Source organism: Leucopleurus acutus, assembly GCF_964270905.1.
Source record: "Leucopleurus acutus genome assembly, chromosome: 3".
NCBI classification, from domain to species: domain Eukaryota; kingdom Metazoa; phylum Chordata; class Mammalia; order Artiodactyla; family Delphinidae; genus Leucopleurus; species Leucopleurus acutus.
In genome coordinates this window covers 84,608,492-84,628,351 of record NC_139145.1, presented here as the reverse complement: position 1 = coordinate 84,628,351, position 19,860 = coordinate 84,608,492, and the positions used below count along the sequence as shown (strand labels likewise).

At 41.1% G+C, this 19,860-nt stretch overlaps 2 protein-coding genes across 2 annotated transcripts in view; one reads left to right on the top strand and one right to left on the bottom strand.

Moving 5' to 3' along the window:
* Positions 1 to 52: 52 nt before the first annotated feature.
* Positions 53 to 19,860, top strand: part of REEP5 (receptor accessory protein 5) — a 45,343-nt gene continuing 25,535 nt past the window's right edge. The window contains exons 1-2 of the mRNA XM_082837003.1: positions 53 to 226; positions 900 to 993. Coding sequence (XP_082693129.1) covers positions 109 to 226; positions 900 to 993 — 212 coding nt within the window. The 5' untranslated portion in view covers positions 53 to 108. The remainder of the gene's footprint in view (positions 227 to 899; positions 994 to 19,860) is intronic.
* LOC309960315 (thioredoxin-dependent peroxide reductase, mitochondrial-like) lies at positions 5,612 to 6,889 on the bottom strand. Its single transcript, XM_082837002.1, has one exon. The coding sequence runs from the start codon at positions 6,868 to 6,870 to the stop codon at positions 6,133 to 6,135; it is 738 nt and encodes a 245-aa protein (XP_082693128.1). The 5' UTR covers positions 6,871 to 6,889; the 3' UTR covers positions 5,612 to 6,132.

Genomic DNA, 19,860 nt, shown 5'->3' with positions numbered 1-19,860 from the left:
CTCGGGAATCGACCGCCTCCCGCCCCGCCCGGCGCCGCCCCAGTCACCTCGCTCTGCGGCCACCCGGCACCAGGAGCAGTCCCAGGCGGCGGCGCGACGGTCCCCGCCATGTCTGCAGCCATGAGGCAGAGGTTCGACCAGTTCCTTCACCAGAAGAACTGCATGACTGACATCTTGGCCAAGCTCGAGGCCAAGACCGGCGTGAACCGGAGCTACATGGCCCTCGGTGAGTGTGGGGCTGCGGCCCGCGATCCCGCCGCTTGCCCGGCCCGGGAGCGGCTGTCGCATCGCAGCTGGGACCACGGGCTCGGTGACAGACGGGGGTGAGTGGCGTCGTCGGGGACAGAAGTGGCCGCCTGGACAGGCCAGGGGCCAGAGACCTCGCCCGTGGCGGCCCGGTGGCGGGGCGCCCGGGACGTGGGGCCGGGGACCGGCCGGCGCTGACGTGTCTGCCCTGCGGCCCAGTGTCGTGTCCCTGTGGCCGAGCACAGAGCTGACGCCGAGTGGCGGGGTCCCTGCTGGAGGGAGCGCGGTCCCCGTGGCGGAGTACCGGGTCCTAGCCAGACCCTCCGCGGAGTTGGGCGCGGGACGGGAGGGGCTGCGGGCAGGCGCCGGAATCCCGGCCTGCCCAGACCCTCCAGGAAGGAAGCGGGGCTCCTGCAGCTGGTGCGCAGCGTGGCGTGGGGCCCCTTGCGGGAGGGACGGGGGAAGGAAGGGCACAAAGGTGCGGCCTGCCAGTATCCCCAGACCAAAGGCAAAGCCCCGAGAAGGCGCGGGCCCAGCCTCGGTGCGGTTTTTCTCCAATGCCTAGAACGGGCCAAGCTTTGCGGTGTTGGCGGGGGCTGCCTGGCTGGAGCGCCTGTGTGCCACCCGACCCACTTCCCTCCTCGTGTCTGCAGGTGTCATCGGGCTGGTGGCTTTGTACCTGGTGTTCGGTTATGGAGCCTCTCTCCTCTGCAACCTGATAGGATTTGGTTACCCAGCCTATGTCTCGTAAGTGGCTCCCCCTGCAACCGTCCCTTCCTCCCCTTCACTCCCCTTCCCCCATCCAGAGCTGTTCTAGTTGCTGTACCATCCCCATTTCCCTGGGAGAGTGGTCAGAGGACCAAAGAGTAGTAACTGACTGCTTAAGGCTACATATTTTAGAGCTTTACCTTGACACCTGATCTCCCGATGACTAGCCGAAATGTGTATTTCATCAGGTTAAACTGGCTGAGTGTATGCCTTCTAACAGCTGCACAAATGAAAGGCAGAGCAAAGTCGACCTTTACTGGTGGGACGATCTCAACGGGTACAGAGAGACGATTCTTTCTCCCAAATAATTATTTCAGTGTGTATTTCACCTTATATTTATGTACACAGTAAATCCCCATCAATTAGAGCTTCTTTAATTCAGAAGTAATGTTAATTCAGACACTGGGGAGAATTTTGTCTTCTTTATATTAAAAAGGCTCGCCACTTATTACAGGCAAACGGGAAACACTTACCCTAGTATAAAAACAAAAACAAACCTTATAAAATGCATCCCTAATATATCCCTTGGTTATATAAATGACCCATCTATATAATTAATCTAAATGGCAAGTGAATCTTATCAGATTACGATCTGACTTTTCAGCTAGCTGAGGCTATTTTTACTCTACAGTGTGTTTAATTTGAAAATATTCTACAGTTTCATTTTTCCATTCATTCAATAGGAATTATGCTTCCCCACAAATAAATTTTGTTGTATTCTACAGTTCTTCCCAAGAAAGCTGGTGGGTTTTACTTCTATTGAATTGGTCTGTACAACTTTCCTCAACCACAGGGATTAAAAAAAAAGGAAGAAAATATTTCAGCTGGAAGGCTAAGACACCAATAACACATTATTACGACTGTGTCTATCATAGGCCCGGCTAGAATTTAATATATGACTAGAAAGGGGAAAGTGTTTTAGAAAAAGTTCTGACTTGAAAAATTAAATCGAAATTACATAAGTAGTAATTACTGAATTAGTCTGGTACAGACACTTAGTGGCTCCAGAAAATCTAGCTACATATAGGACACTACTTGCTTTTGAATTTGGAGATCCTCTCCAGCATTATCGGCTAAAGTACCATCCACACTGTTTGTGTATACCAAACAATTCTGAAGACAGACCAGAAAAACTGGTTTGACTTTCAGATCAATGAAAAAGTTATAAGAATAGCAGTTCTCCATAAAATAATAGATGGTGTAGAGAGAAAGTTTGTAGGCAACACTGGTTCAAAATGGCTTGCACATCACTGTGTCTGCGATAATGGACAAAATAACCAGGTAGAACATTCCTTTACTTTTCTTCTGTTTGTGTATTCTACTTGGAAGAGTTCTTTTAGTAATAAAGATTTTGAAGCATTTTTCAAGTTTGTGCTTCAGATCTTATTGATCACATTTAATAACTGCCTAGCTGCTTGAATTGTTTGGAACTAGGGAAGACTGTGGAACTTTAAAAATACTGAAAAGCATAACAAACATTTTTTCCACATCAGTGCTATTTGGTGAGTCATCTTGTGAGAAACATAACCTTGTCTGTTGGTGTGATTAGATGATTGATATGGGCTTTAGAAAAGTAAAAATCTGTTTCTGGGTGGGATGTGTAGATCCATTTATGTGGAAGTGGATGTGACTTAAAGCAGACAGGGCTTGGACATGCTTTTCTTTGACCTAGTGGATTAATTCTAGCAGGAGCCACTTTGTTTGTCTGTTTTTAAATTAATTTTTATTAGAGTATAGTTGCTTTACAATGTTGTGTTAGTTTCTGCTGTGCAGCAAACTGAATCAGTTTTACGTATACATATACCCACTCTTCTTAGATTTCCTTCCCATTTAGGTCACCATAGAGCATTGAGTAGAGTTCCCTGTGCTATTCAGTAGGCTCTCATTAGTTATCTATTTTACACACAGTAGTGTCTGTATGTCAATCCCAGTCTCCCAGTCCATCCCACCTTGCCCTTCCCCGCTTGGTAACCATAAGTTTGTTCTCTACATGTGACTCTTTCTAGCAGGAGCCATTTTTAAAGTCATATTTTTAAAGTAATTTCAAGCAAGTCAATTTCAGTTTTTTATCATTTGTTTGAACTCATTCTTTCATTCATTTTCTACATAGTCAATTGAATATTATTGGCTCTCTTTATTTACAAGAAGCTAAGTGTTCGTGTCTATTGCTAGGAATTCTGTGAAATGGTAGAGATGGTCATGTATCTGAGTAGTTCAGGTAAGTGGGTTTTATATATTTTAGAATTTTTTTATTCACCAAGTAGATACACTTTTCTATCTGAGTATTCTGAGGCAAAGTGACATTTGTAGTACACTTTAATAGGAGTTGGAAGAATATTAAAAATCTAAAAAAGGGATTTAATGATTTAAATAAACATTCAGGAAACAATTTATGAGTATCTCTAGATTAGTATTTATTCATAGGATGCTTCCTTTTGGTACAACCAGCTCTTTTACCTTTAAAATGAATACAAGATCCTATTATCATAAGGGAATTAAGTGAAGGTTGGTCTCTGGGTGCTTGGATTTTTCACTAAAACAGTGCTTCTCAGCCTTGGCTGCCCATTGGAATTATCTGAGGAGCCTTAAAAAGTGCTGATGCCTGGGCCCTATCCCCAAAGATTCTGATGTAATTGGTCTGGGGTGCGGCCTGGGTTTTGGAATTTTTAAAGGAGTCTCATGTGCAGCCCATGCTGAGAAGCCCTGCTGTAGAGCAGCAGCATAACCTGCACTTGTTACACTTGAAGAGGGGGTGAAAGGGGCAGAAGAACAGCCTGCTAACCCTGGGAATAGTCCACAGGCCCACCTGGCCTCTGCTTTGTGAAGGAGGTTCAAGGACACATGGGATTGTGTGCACAGTAAAAGCACGCAGACCCCCAGTTAGTAAACATTCAGGCAATCAGTTATATTAGTCAAATCAAGTCTGTTCATTGCTTAACTGATGTAACTGTATAATTGTCAGAAAGAAAGTCCTTGTAAGTGGTACTATTAGTAGCACCACAATCAGTGTTACTTAAGATGTGATCTGTGACCACTTTAATTGTTCTCCTTGTCTCTTGGAATTCTCCCCAGCCAGAGTTATTTTTAAAAATACAGGTTCATCTATTTAGCAAACATCAAATGCCAACCATGCACCAGACACTGTGGCAGCACCTCAGATACACCAGGGACTAAGTTGGACATACTCCCCATCTTTGCATGACTAGTCTACAGGGTAGACTGCAATAAATAGTAAAGTAGTGACAGTGTGGTGAGCCCTCCACAGAGCACCTGCAGGGAGCTGTGGTAGAGATTAACAGGAGGGGCCCCCTGTAGGTATTTATCTGAGCTACTATTTGAGTTAAGACTTGAGGGATGAGAAGCTGCCTGCTGAGAACAGAGTCAGGCAGAGGGAGCAGCGTATGCCAGGCCCTGGGCAGCCACGCGCTTGGGCTGTTGGAGGACCTGGTGCGTTGGAAGCTCTGAGAGGGAAGAGGGGCGAAGGAGGACCAGAGAGGTGCAGGTGCCATCAGGCACAGCTGGTGGCTGGCACACCAAGTGTGCATTTTATTCCAGGTAGCTGTGGGGAGTTTGCATGTTTTCTGATTGCCTTGGATGGGTTCTAAGTAGGAGGTGACATGTTACAATGTACATTTTAAGGTCATTCTGTCTGCTGTGATTCCTGGAAGGAATTGGTGATCCTGCCAAACTATTGCTAATAGTCCTTCCTTTCTCACCTTTCAGCTTTTGCTCCTGCTGCTTCCTTTCCTTGGGCCACCATAGAGTGGCCCACAGATTGTGCTTAATGGTCAGTGATAGGCTTAGAGGCTGCAGGGTACAGAAGTAAAATAAGGAAAAGCCCATTTGGCTTCGTAGCTTTTCTCGTGACTCACTACCTGGGGAAATCTGTGGGTGGGGCTCAGGTGCACCTGGCTTCACACCAGGCCTTGTCATGTTGGAGCACTAGACAGCTGGAGGCCTGGCTGGCCCTCGGGGCGGGGCAACCCGTGCCTTATCAGGTAGCCCCTTCCTACTGGTTACTCTAATTTTCTGCGTATATCATTTCCCTTTGAGAGCAGGGCCATTAATCCTCTACCTCTAAGTTTCCAGACTTTTTGGCCACCCTTTATAGGCAATTTGAAATATAATTCCAGACTTCTCATTATCAAGAGCTGTTGACAGAATGACTTTTTTTTTTTTTTTTTTTTTTTTTTATTTTAAAATGTTTATTTTTATATTTTTTTACATTGAACACTTCAGGAAATAAAATCATTACAATGATTCAAATGCATGAATGATTCAAATTCAAAATGCAATCCCTGGATTCAATAATTATCCTTTATAATTATGCCCAATAAATATTAGAAATGTATGTAGGCACTAAGTCAGCTAACAAAATAAGTAAAATAATTATATAAAGTATAAATCTCAGGACTGGGGAACATGCATGGTCAGTTAAGTCACTTGGCCACTGTAGGTGGTTTTTTAAAAAACATGATTCACATCTGCTTCAATCACATACACATTCATTGCAAGTGTTTGTTTTGTTTTTTTTTCCTGGCCACACTGCATGGTATGTGGAATCTTAGTTCCCTGACCAGGGATCGAACCCACGTCCCCTGCACTGCAAGCACAGAGTATTAACCACTGGACCACCAGGGAAGTCCTGCAAGTGTTAAATTAGACAATTGATGCTAACAACTTAAAACTATGATCTTAAAAGAAAATTCAGTTTAATACAAAGAAACTCAAGAAGAAAATTTCAGGACCCTTGATCAGAAGCTTTTGATGCCTGTCACACTCCGCTAGTGTACACAAAGGTTCAAGTAAGGCTGATAAAGAAGAGTTGTTTCCTTTTCCCTTTGAAGACATGATCCAAGAAATAGGGGAACTGCACATTCTATAGCAACTAGCCATCCATCCATACACTGCTAATAAAGGACTCCTTACATTAGTAACTAACCACATTTTAAAAGCCTTGGCCAATGTTACAAAAACAAAACATTTAGAGTAATATTTACGAATACAAGCATAATTGTTTTTTTGCCTTCTATAAATAATAATCTTTGAAATGCTAAAAGTGAGTTCCAGCTGTGGTTCTTTTCTGGTGTGGGAAGCTGCAGGTGCACGTGGGATGGTCTACTGATTTACCTTCTCAAAATATTCTTTGGAAGCAGTCGGATGGGGCTTGATTGTAGGAGAATCTGGTGTCCAGTTGGCTGGGCAGACTTCTCCATGGGTTTCTACAAACTGGAATGCCTTCACCAAGCGGAGGGTCTCTTCCACGCTTCGGCCCACTGGGAGATCATTGACGCTCAAATGCTTGATGATTCCGTTGGGGTCAATTATGAAGAGACCTCGTAGTGCAAGGCCGGGACCTTCTAGCAGCACACCGTAGTCTCGGGAAATCTGTTTAGTCAAGTCTGACAAGAGTGTGATGTGCATGTGGCCCAAACCGCCATTCTTCCTTGGTGTGTTTATCCAGGCCAGGTGGGTGAAGTGGGAATCCACTGACACTGCAACGACTTCACAGTTCACATCGTGAAATTCATTGGCTTTGTCAAAATCCAAAGGATAGAAGAAGAGCACTAAATATTTCCCCTTAAAGTCATCAAGGCTTATTTCTTTGAACTCTCCATTGACAACAGCTGTACCCTTAAAATCGGGCGCATGCTGGGTGACGGCAGGGGCATGGCATGAGGAACTGGTGCTAAAGGCGAATTTTGCTTGAGCAGAGCCAGACCACAATGCATTTGTCAAGCACGTTCTTCGAGAAGCAGCAGGCCTAAGGGCTGCAGAGGCAGAAATGCCCCAAGGAATGGCACTCACTTGTCGGACAAGCGAAGTCCGGAGCAACCTTCCCGCCACGGCCGCCATCTTCAGGGTGCACGGCACCCACGGGGCAGACGGAGAAGCAGAGCCAGAATGACTTTAATCTCCCTACTTCCTTCTATTTCTGATAAGAGAAGGCAGACTACTGGATAATAATAGGAACCTTTATTATTACAGCTGACCTGCCCCTCCCCCCATTTTTTGCTGAGATACAATTTCCATGCAACCCTTTTAAAGTGTACAATTCAGCGGTTAGTATGAAGTTTTGCAACCATCACTGCTTTCTTTTTTTTTAATAAATAAATTTATTTAAAAAAAAAGATGAGGCAGGAAGTATAACAGAAGCAGAAGTAAGATCTCACCCAACAATTTTTATGTAATGTTAAATATAGCATTATCATTAAAATATCTCCAAGGATTTTAAATCTTTTTTGTATAAATAACTTTCACTGCTCTTAAGTTTATGATCCCCTCTCCCAACTATTACTCTCAGGTCAAAAAACAATGAAGTCGTCTAACAAATAAACCCTTAACAGCCACCACGTGTGTCACTTTTATAAGAAAATTACTGAAATTTTGAGAAAAAATAAGGTAAAATAAACTGGAATCTAGAAAATGCATGACACAAAAACTAAACTGTGATCCCTTGTGTTTAAAAATCTTAAAAAATTGTTTTTAGCTCTGGTGGAGTTCCAAATCCACCCCATTTTTCTCTCACACATTATTATGAAGAGAAACTACTCCAAAATAAAAATAATGTCGTGCATACTAAATACAGTCTTTAAAATATGTTCCACATAAGAGCTCTTCCAAAGAAAAGCCACAAATTTCCTTTAATATGGAAAGTAAGAGTTCCAGGCAAGTATCTCTTTTGTAACAGTAAGTCTCTCTTAACAGTTTTAATATCCAGGTTTTATAAAACTATTGGCAAAAAAAAAAAACAAAACACTATTGGCTACCATTCAATCTGAAATGTCTAATCCATAAAAAACAAAGCATGAATAGGTATCTTGCTAAGTATCAGCATCTAAGGAATTTATTAAAAATACACATGGGGCTTTCCTGGTGGCGCAGTGGTTAAGAATCTGCCTACCAGTGCAGGGGACACAGGTTCGAGCTCTGGTCCGGTAAGATCCCACATGCCGTGGAGCAACTAAGCCAGTGCGCCACGACTCCTGAAGCCCATGTGCCTAGAGCCCGTGCTCCGCAACAAGAGAAGCCACCGCAATGAGAAGCCCCCGCAATGAGAAGCCCGCACACCGCAACGAAGAGTAGCCCCTGCTCACCACAACTAGAGGAAGCCTGTGCGCAGCAACAAAGACCAAAAGCAGCCCAAAATAAATTAATTTATAAAAAAATAAAATAAAATAAAAATACTCATTATTTCAGGCCCTACGTATTTATACATCTCCCTTGTTTGACTTAAACAGGATAAACATTCAAGTCTAAGAAATATCGTTCCTAACATGGACACCAAAAAGAAGATTCCTATAATAAAATGTTGCCTACTTTTACAGGTTTCACACATTCTCCACAATAAATGAACATTCATTCATATTGCCAATGCAATTTTTGTTCTCTATCCATTATCATAAATTATAAAACGTATGTCCCATCAGTTTGCAAAAAGTAGGATGGAATAGTAGAATTAAAGATTCCACAGGTTTTTCTTTTTATATTAAAGCCAACTACCCATCTCTTCAGTTTAACTCTTTAACCTCCTTCAAAACCTGTCTAAACTCCTAAACCTAGAACTCTAGTGCAAAAGGCTAGAAGCACTTCAGGTGCCAATTAGAAAATACCTGGTCGGGGCTTCCCTGGTGGCACAGTGGTTGAGAGTCCGCCTGCCGATGCAGGGGACACGGGTTTGTGCCCCGGTCCGGGAAGATCCCACATGCCGCGGAGCGGCTGGGCCCGTGAGCCATGGCCGCTGAGCCTGCGCGTCCGGAGCCTGTGCTCCGCAACGGGAGAGGCCACAACAGTGAGAGGCCCGCGTACCGCAAAAAAACCCAAACAAACAAACAAAAAGAAAATATCTGGTCATTTGCTCTTATCGTTTACGCTATACCAAGAATATGATTTACTAACAATGTACTACATTAAAATGATAAAATTCTGTAATAAAGGCATTGTAACTATCAACTATATCACAATAATAGAATTTTTCTTGTATCCCAATGTTTAGTACATTTGGCCTGTGTAGGAGATCTGGCTGCATCTTTACATAAGACAGCCATGAGAGTATAATCATCACAGAGTGACCAGCGGTTTCTAAGTACCATGACCTCTCCTTGCTCTACCCTCTGAATTTACCCCCAAAAGAGGGCTCCCTCAGCCTAATGACTGCAACTATCTACCATTCCCATAGTCAAGTCTCATGGGTCAGATAAAGATAAAGTGGCAGGGCATGTAATATTGAAGGAATGACCCAAGATGCCTCTTACCCAGTCTCTCCACAATAATTTTATACTCTTATTTTCCATCTTGTACCTTTATACCCAGCCCTCTGGCGACCCTGCCCCAGTCAACCCACAGGTACAGAAATGAAAGGAAGTTTGAGCTCCCAAGAGAAAAAGTTATTTTGATTTCTGTTGCCACATGATGAAAATCTAGAGGCATTTAACATGAAAATATTGTTATACCTAGCAGACGGGTTCCATATGAATATACTTCAAGTACGTCAGTGTTTAAATAAGCTGCTGTTGACTAGTATGGAAATCTAAGAATTTATAACATTAAAACCTCAAATACATTTCTTTATAGAGAAACAATCAGACTAGTGTACATTTATAATACAGTCAATTTGTAGCTGAGAAATGCCTTTACTAAGATATGTAAACCTTATTCAAGTGCATTTATAATACTCAAAAGTACACTATATAAAAAAAAAATCACAGGACAGTCTTACTAACATCCCCCCCCATTGCCTCAAAAATTTTATAATTCAACTTAAACATATTCAAGAAAAAAACCAGTCAGGTCCATTAAAAAAAAAAAAGACAAACCTTTACATATAAAAATTAGTACCTGATCCATCTGTTCCTGAACCAGATCTGACAGACGCATCTGTGAAGGAAATGGATTCAGAATCAGAGTCGCTAGCCTCACTTCAGGTGTCATAAACATTTCTCTCTTCCTTCTGGTCTCTCTCATCCTGTTGATATTCATCTTCCTCCTCCTCCTCTTCATCGTCATCCACCTCTTCATCTTCCTCTGCATCTTCTTCTAATTCTTCATCTTCTTCCACATCTTCCCCTCCTTCCTCCTCATTCTCAGTGTTGTTGCCTTACTCATCAGAAGAACCAGTGCTGCCAGTCTCATGGTCAGAGCCATATTCTTCAGAGTTCACTTCCTCCTTAGAAGCCTGGCTGCATCTGCTTGCACGTCTGTCCACTTCAAGCCCAGTTCTCTCAGAGCCATCTGGCGTAAGGGATTTGACCCTCCTTTCAGGATCCCTTTTCTGCAGACATGTTTTTTCAGGTTGACTCTTATAAGGTTCTCTGGAGGCACTGCTTGACAAACGAATTTTCCGATCAGCTTCTAGATGATTGTTTCAGATCTTTGATATTCCTCATTTTTATACTCTGTGACTGACTCCTTTTGTACTAACTTTTTTTTTTTTTTTTTTGCCGTACGCGGGCCTCTCACTGTTGTGGCCTCTCCCGTTGCGGAGCACAGGCTCCGGACGTGCAGGCTCAGCGGCCATGGCTCATGGGCCCAGCCGCTCCGCGGCATGTGGGATCTTCCCGGACCAGGGCACGAACCCGTGTCCCCTGCATCAGCAGTCGGACTCTCAACCACTGTGCCACCAGGGAAGCCCTGTACTAACCATTCTTTTGTTATTGCTAACTGATGAGCTCAGTGACTTAGAAATCAATTGTCTTGAATGAACAGAAGGCTTTTGTCGCTTTGTGTCAGTAGATTCCATTTGGTCACTTTTTCTTTGTGAACCCTTTTTCTCATTTTTATCTTGTTCACTCTCTGGATTTTGGAGTTCATTATCCTGTTCTGGTACTTCAGTCAAAATATCATCTAGAACATTAAGTTCTCCATCTGCTAGTGTTGGAAGGGCTCCTGCAGAGGTGGGGGGTGGCTGTGGCTCACCACGGGGACAAGGACACTGGCAGCAGAAATTCTGGGAGGTACGTCTTGGTGTGGGCCCTCCTGGAGTCTCCATTACCGCTTTCTAATTCCAAAACATGTTTATCACCCCAAAGGAAACCCTGTACCCATTAGCAGTCATTCTCCATTTCTTCTACACCCCAGTCCTCAGAAACCACCAATCTACTTTCTGTCTCTATGGATTTGTCTGTTCTGGACATTTCATACAAATGGAATCATATAATACATGGTTTTTGGTTTCTGGGGCGGCCCTGCTTTGAATGGCACAAAAGCCATTCTGAGAGACCTCTCGGGGAGTGTGCTTTGCTGCACCGTCACATACACAAAATCAGAGCCCGAGACCGAAGGTAACTGCCTCCCAGTGGTCCCAGAATGTGGAGGCTGCTCCTGTCCCTGCTTCTTTATTCAAGTGTAGTTATGACAGAAGTCTAATGACTTTGTTTTCTATTTTTATCTTTGCCCTGCAGAGAAGGGAAAGGAGGAGGGTTGTCTTTTTGTCCAACTCAGCCATCTTTTTGTTTAAAATTCTATTAAAATGTCTGTTACTTTTCCTCTCATTTATTTCGTATGTTTCTTAAGGATCAGGTGGCCACCTTCCTGGGACTATCAGAGGTGGGCCTTAGAGATCAAACATGTAGTCTGATCACTTTTCAAAAGATTGAGGGACAGAGAGAGTTAGAAGGTTTTCCAAGGTCACACAGAGGCTAGACTTGTAACTGAGGGCTCCAGACCTACACAGAAATGTGAAAGCACATTTAGGCATATTTTAGTACCAAGCTTGAAAAGATTAAATATGCTTAGAGTCCAGAATTTTAATGTCTGTGTTTAATGTTTGGCAACACTTTTCAAATCTGATACCCACTTTAGTGATGTGTCATTTTACCTTCTGTGTGTCCTCACCAGCCCATTTTAGCCTTTTGCTATCAGTACAAAGAGTGTTACTGCTTTTAGGTCTTTGCACGGCTGCTGAACACCGGTGCAGCCCTTAATTTAATAAATACTTAAATATCTCTGTTTAAGTGCTTTATAAATATACCTTATTTAATCCTCATAACAACCCTATGATATAGGTATTATGATTATTCCCATTTTACAGGTGAGGAAACAGAGAAAGAAGTAACTTGATTAAGGTCTCATAACAGTAGACGGTGACACTGATATTTAAACCTAGGGAGTTTGGCCCCAAAGCCCATGTTTTTAACTTTTTGTTATATTGCTTCCCATATGGCTCTTCAGGTGTCCCACAGATACATGCCATAACCTTATACAGAGATGAAAATTAACTACTGATGTAACTTTTTCTTTTATCAGTTTGACACTGTCAATACAAATACATGACCTTCATGCAGTGTAGTTCTCAAATAAGGTACTACCATCCCAAATCATGTATCTGCACACATAGTCATTTGCAGTGTTTTGTGAACATGAGTTAGAATATATTACTAACAAGTTCTTTCTCTTGTTGGCTGTGGTACAGCATTGATTTACAACAGCAGCAATATAGCTCATCATGTGCAGAGACCTGCTTTTTTTTTAAGCAGTGCAGTGCATGCCCATCTGAAGATGACACACTGCATTGTATCTCCTGAGGAAATGCAGCCTTGTCTTTAGGTCTTTGTCAGAAGGCAACGAATCTCAAGGGGGAGATGTTTGGGGATGGTCCCTATGAGGTCAGATCAGAAAAGGGGATCGTGAGGGAGAATATTTGAAGGAGACAGTCAAAATAACTACAAGAGTTGTAAGACAGTCTACCACAAGTAAAAGCTGCAACATCTTAGCAAATGATGCACAGCAGATAACATGAGGGAATATAGGTTAAAAAGGGTTGAAATCTACTTATTTACAGTTTGCAATGACAGATTCCTGAACAGGTTCACTACCCAGAGGAGAATTTGGGAAAGTCGCCATGGTTCTGACTGATGGTTCTGAACCACTTTCTGTTTCTCAAGAGCAAGTCATCTGAAGCAGAGCTAGGCTCCCCTAATGTTGCTGGAGGATGTGTATTTGTGGTTGTCTTCATGGACTCATTAGTAAGGGGTGTGTTTGTTTTCTTGTGTTTTTTAAAGAACTTGTAATTATCTTATTTTTTTTCTCTTTTTTACTCATGAGCATTTGGGAGCAGATATATTTTCTACTAAGCTGCTAATGTTCCTATTACACCAGCTTTTCTCTCTGCAACTGTGTGTTCTTTGTTACTAGCGCTTTAGGGCAGAGCAGCTCATGCCCACACTTTCCTTCTCTGGGTAGTGTGAAGCACATGCACATTTTCTGGCCAACTGGGCACTTGGACCAAAAATACAACTGGCATTCTTTAAATGCCTTAAGCAACAGTGTAGTCGTAAACATTTAAACATTTACCTTTGTCAGCTTTTTGCTGGTTGTGTTTTCACTAAGTATTATGGCTAGCATTACTGAACTATTTTAAAAGGAAGGAGTTGTGGAGAAGACTTAAATGTAGATAATTAAAGCCAGCATTTTGGTTATGTTTTTGTTTTTTTCCCTTTGCCTGTGAGAAAAGAAAGTTTTGAGGAGCAAATAAGATTTAAACAGTTTATTCATGATCTAGTTTCTGGGCTCTAAAGCAGTTGTGGAGGGCGATCTCATTCCTAAGACTCTGTTCTGGAGTGTTCCCTATGAACTTTAATGAACTTTTTTTGTTCTCTTTATGGAGGCCCTGGAGATAGGGTCTATTTGTCCTTCTGAGCTGCCTCCCTCTGCCACCCCCCCCCCCCGACCCCGCACCGTCCTAGAGCTCTCTTTTTTAGGACTTTGAATGAGAACTCTGTTTTTCAACTTAATATCCTCAGATAGTATTTAAAACAAATATAAATATTTATGGGCCATTTTAAGATATTTAGTGCCTATCAATAATATTACCAAGTAATTAATTTTTTGAATAAATGATTATAGCAGAAGTTTAAAAACAATTTCAAAAATTGCTAATGAAATTACTTTTGTAGCAGTTGAAATATAAGCAGGGGGTGCAGAAACCTATCCTGATTTCATTCTAACACTCCCTGATTCCTGGGAGTGGAAGAATCAGGGAGTGGAGCTATCATGCGTCCCTCTCACATGGCTACTATATATATCCTGCAGCTTCTGGTAGTTTGGCCAGGTGATCTAGTAAAGGGATCACTTACACGTCAGAGGTAACTCTGGACTGCTGTCTACATCTTGATGTGGCCCTCTTTTGTCTGGGAAAGGTCAGTTTAGGTTGTTCTTATGCAGGTTGTGAGGGTGCTTGAGCGTAAGTTAAATTTTCCGATGCCAGACCTGACATAGATATTATATATACAGAGCCATCAATTTTATTGACAGAGGGTTGTCCCAGTAGGATTTGCATCTGCTGTTTTTTTGTTTGTTTGTTTACTGAAGTATAGTTGATTTACAAAGTTGTATTAGTGATTGCAATGTGGTGTACAGCAAAGTGATTCAGTTTTACATGTATATTCTTTTCCATTATGGTTTATTACAAGATATTGAATATAGTTCCCTGTGCTATGCAGTAGGACCTTGTTGTTTGCATCTGCTATTTTATTGCTTCAGGCGTTCATCTTTTTCAACTGTCTATTGAATAGTCTAAATGCATTCTGTTTTGAGTTATAAAATGTTAGCTAGGAGAGGTCTTAGAGATCAGGCTGCTGGGGCTATACCTATCTTTAACAGATTTGGAAACCGAGGAGACAAAATGAAGTTTTATGGCTCAGGTCACAAGTCTGTTGAGGCAAAGCCAGGCGTAGGTATAGGGGTGCCTGACTCCCCTGGCCTGCCCACTGCCAACATTCCTCATGCTTTATATTCGACTGTGACTGAAGCTTCCATTTTGCATTAAAAAACAAAATGGTGAACAGTTGACAAATAAGATCAGTATAATTAAACACCAAAATATTTGACCAGTAAATGACTGCTTTTGGTTTTTTTTGTAATTTAATCTCCGCTAGAGATGTTTTACAGACTCATCTTAAAATGCATTTGCTTGTGAATTTACCTTATATTATGCATTTCATTAAGTCAGTCATCTTATACTGTAGGAGAACACTATTAAAAATGAAAGGAGCATGGTATATTTTTTCATTGTTCTTGTATAGTCATCTTATAGTTTCTACATATTTAAGAAGCATATTTGCTGCTAGTGATTGTATCTTTTTTGGGGTGGGGAGGAGGATTGGGCATGATATAAACAGTAAATAAGCAAATTGGTTTTATTGTATGTTTAGTTTTTTTCCCTTTGTTTGTTTGATCTCTTGCTCTGTTGGTTCTCTCTCTTGCTTTGAAAGCACACCTACTCTGCAGTGAAAAACAAGTGTACTTTTCTGAGTGCCCATAGTTTCTGACCTTTTTTCCATGAAGAAGGAAAGTCTTTTCCTTACTGGCATGGAAATAAAATACAGTTCATGTCTTAAAATGTGTGATTTTTTTTCCTTCTAATTTGACACACTGTATGTGTCAAATAATATTTGCAATGGCAGACTGCTAAACAGAGGTAATAGGAAATAGGAAAATTATTTTGAGCTATCAGGAATTCCTGCTTCCCATTCTCTAATAAACACAGCCAAAAGCAGTCCTACACGTAGTGGGCACTGTGGATGGTCACACTGTGTGTCTGCTGTATCAGAAAGGATTATAAACATTATGGTCTGTATTCTTCATATTCATGCTTCAAAGACTCTACCTTGAACTCTGGAATATTTGTTATTAAACATAACTTACCACGTTAGAAATAAAACAAAGCAAATGGACCAGAAGTAGATTCCTTTCTGTTCTTTACCAACAGCACATCTCAAAGCTTTTTATTGTTATAGGTTTTTTTCATGAACTGCTTTTTTTGATGTCCTGTCTGGTAATATAATCAACTCATTAAAATTAAAATCCTATTGATGACTACAACTGGTTTCAGTAGTAAAGCCAGTGGTCTGAAGACATATAATATTACTTAATTTTATATCATTTGGCTAGTATGAACTGTAGTGGCTAAGTTACATATGAACCATGTACAGTACAGGTAGTGTGTACCTAAGTTTCTTTGGTGTGAGTGATCAGAAAACATATGTACATGGACCTGATAATTACTAGTTGAATTAACCCCTGGGGAAATAGATTAGCTTTTATAATGCTCAATTTTCTCAAATGTAAAAGGAAGGGGTAAGTTAAACTCTAGCACAGGATCAAGATTTTAGTAAGTGCTTAATTAAGTGTGGCTACTTTTGATTAACATACAAAGAGGAAAACTGACAATCATTGTCATGGTTGTCTAACTCCATGTCACTGAACTTTAAATGATTAAGGAAGAACCTCCCAAGTAGTATTTTCTTTCACTTATTTTTTTCGCTTACTCTTTTTCTGTTCCTTATCTTACTTTATCCTGTACTTCGATCAGCAGCTTAAGACTTCGTTATTCTAAGGCGCAATAAAGTACCATAAAGTTTTCTTCTTCCAAGTTATAAATATGGCTAGTGGTTTTCTTCTCTTTTGGTACAGTGGTATACATGTTCCTAAGCCCTGGGCATGGTTTAACGAACAATTTTTAAATATTAAACCTATTTTTTACTTGTTTTGTTTCCATTGAGACTTCCAGTTTCCCATAACTCCTTCATTGGACCCCTCCCCACACACACGTGTGCTGCTTACTTAAGAATGGAATGATCTTTTGACTGTTTTTGACTTTATGTCCTTGAGCATCACTGTTTTGGCCCCAGAACTTCAGTACAGTGTCAGTGCATGGTCAATGCTCGGCGTATGCTTGCATCCAAAAGAGTCTGTCACTGACAGTTGCGGTGGATTACCTAGACAGGGCCTCTCTGGCCATTTCACTTCACCCCCCACCACTAAGAATTGAGTGGAGAAAAGTAGAGCCAGTTAGGGTTTTGGTTTGTACTGATGGTAAACAATCTTACTTATTTTTTTCATTTCCTTTTTATCTTAGGAAAAATTTTAACAAAGAAGATTAAGCCAGACAGTCTTATTCCCTGTTAGAAGCTACCTTTAAAGTAGACCATTTGGAATACAGGACATAGGAATAAATAATTGCAAAACTTCTCAGTGAGCTTTTTGTGTTTGTCATCTATCTTATGCTTCTCCTTCATTGTAGACATACATGTATATAATACTAAATATAATATACACACAGTTTATCCTTCATACTATTGTAGGAAATTGACATTTTTCAACTTAATGACATGAATGAAGGTTTTGAAATACCCATTAACCAGGAATAACCTTTGAGTCTGAAAAAGTTAATATAGTGTTAAAAATGCTTAATTTATAACTACATCAAAGTAAGAGAATGCAACATCCATCCAATGATAAATATAACTAAAGTTGTCATTGATGGAAGAAGAAAATCTCAGTAACAAATATCTATGACATATCTCAAAGGCTTAGAAAACATGGCTTTCCTCCACATATCTGCTTTTCCTATTTGCTAGTTTTAATTTCTTAATGATATAACGATAGAATATTTATAATAGTAAATATTAGGTAAAAGTTGGGTAGCAGGGCTTCCCTGGTGGCGCAGTGGTTGAGAGTCTGCCTGCCGATGGAGGGGACACGGGTTTGTGCCCCGGTCCGGGAAGATCCCACATGCCGCGGAGCGGCTGGGCCCGTGAGCCATGCCGCTGAGCCTGCGTGTCTGGAGCCTGTGCTCTGCCACGGGAGAGGCCACAACAGTGAGAGGCCCACGTACCGCAAAAAAAAAAAAAAAAAAAAAAAGTTGGGTAGCATATTATTTGACATATTATTGTTTATATTTGTTAATTGCTTATACCTCTGAAAGCTATTTACATGTTACACATAATAAACATGGACTTTGTCCTAAAAAGACAAGAATTAGAAACAGAAATATAAATACTAAAGGTTGTACCAAAGGTTGGTACAATTCATATATAGAAAAGCATTTTTATCTATTTTGCTTACTAATAGCATGAATCTGAATTAAGAGGATGTGCGTAAAGGTGAATGTTTCCCTGATGGATGTGTTGTGTCTGAAATAATTCTAAAAATAGTATGGAGGGTTATCTCTTTCCTGCCCTCCTACGTGAGCATTAACTGTAAACAATGATATATTTAATCAATAGATAAAACCTCAGTAAGGGAAGCAGAGCTGTTTCTGACAGTTACCTAGATATCTAAATATCTAACGTAAATTTGGTTTAGAAAGCTTTTGGTGGGGCCACTCACCTTTTATATCAGGGTTCAGTCAGCTGCTTCCATCAACAGTGGCCTGAACCACTGAATTATCTAGCATAATAAGAAGTCTGGAGGTTGATATTCCAGGGCTGGGACAGCAGATGTTCAGGCTTTTTTTCTGGTGACCTTGGAGTGCTGGCTTTCCTGCCCATGCCCATAGCTCCAAGGTATCACAAGACTGTTGCCTCCATTAATGATTTTTGAACTAGTTCATCTCTAAAATACCTTCCTTTTGCCTCACAAAATTATTTAAACCCCCTGGACTGTCCTTAGTTTACATGATTTCGTTCTAATAAAGTACTCAGGGGACTTGCAGTTTAGTGGTGCCTGTGGGCCAAAGCATATTTAGGTTCTCTGAATGATGACTCTTAATTTGGGAGGGAGAGAATGCTGGTAGCCCAGGACCATATCTGCTCAAACTTTGGTTTCTTCACACATGTTTAGCGCTATCCTTTGGCCATTTTAAGTTCGTGATCTTACGTTTAGAAAAAGCAGCAAAGAAAGAAAGAGATGAGCCAACAAGGTAGAGTCAGCCAGTACCCAGTCACTGGCGCTGGGTGGTCTGGACAAGGGCTGGCCAGTGGTTACCTCCCTATCAGTACCAATCCGATACCAGCATCAAGACTTTTGGCCAGTCCTCCCCTGTAGCATGGGCCTGAAAACTGTTTTCAGCGGCGTCCAAATTTGTTGCCATTGACCTGCAAATAGGATTTTTGGATTTCAGCTAACCATTTATTCTCTGTAGCATTTGGGATTTGGAGAGTGAGGTACAATTCATGAGTAATTCCCCTAATCATCCTTTAGCCTTATTAACAATGCTGTTAATCCTTTACCCATTCTACTTAGCCAGAAGGACTGGAGTGTTCTTATTGCTCTTTTCTTTTTAATCTCTTGCCTCTCTATGATAATAATAAACTATCACCACCATATTATAGTTAACTACCTAATGTAATATTTCTGAGTGCTTACCCTGTTTAAGTGCTTAACATGTATCAACTAAGTTAATCTTCACAGCAACACAAGGAGGTTTATCATCTCTACTTGACAAATGAGCACACTGAGGCCCAGAATAACTTGCCCACGGTCACGTATTGGGTTGGCCAAAAGGTTCATTCGGTTGATGAATACGTTGTTCAATAAAGTTCTTGGTGAAAATGAGAAATGTGTCTACTTAAAACCAAATGACCTTTTCAGCCAACCAATACCTAGTAAGTGGTAGAACCAGGATACAAAGCTGCAAGCCAAGAATGGTGAAATGATGTAAAGCCAGGTGAGCACTGGGAAGAAATGAAGGGAAAAGCCTGGCTCTTTCACAGTTCAGTGTAATTAATAATTTTTTGATAGTTTGCTTTGTTAAGGAGGAAATCAGAATGAGTCAATTGCATGTGATGGGCTGTGTGACTTTCTTCTCTCCCTCTGTGTCTTTCTGTGTGTATTGAAGCCCTTTTAATGCCCTAAAACACAATAGATTGTGTCTGATCATTGTTAGAGAGGTTAGAAAATCACGAGCTGTTTCCTCAAGAGAGAAATTAAATAAATGTGTCTGATGTTCACTTTAGTGTGGTTTTGTTTGTTTTTTTTAAAGAAGATGTTGGGGGTAGGAGTTTATTTATTTATTTATTTATTTATTTTGCTATGTTGCGTCTTCATTTCTGTGCGAGGGCTTTCTCTAGTTGTGGCAAGCGGGGGCCACTCTTCATCGCGGTGCGTGGGCCTCTCACTGTCGAG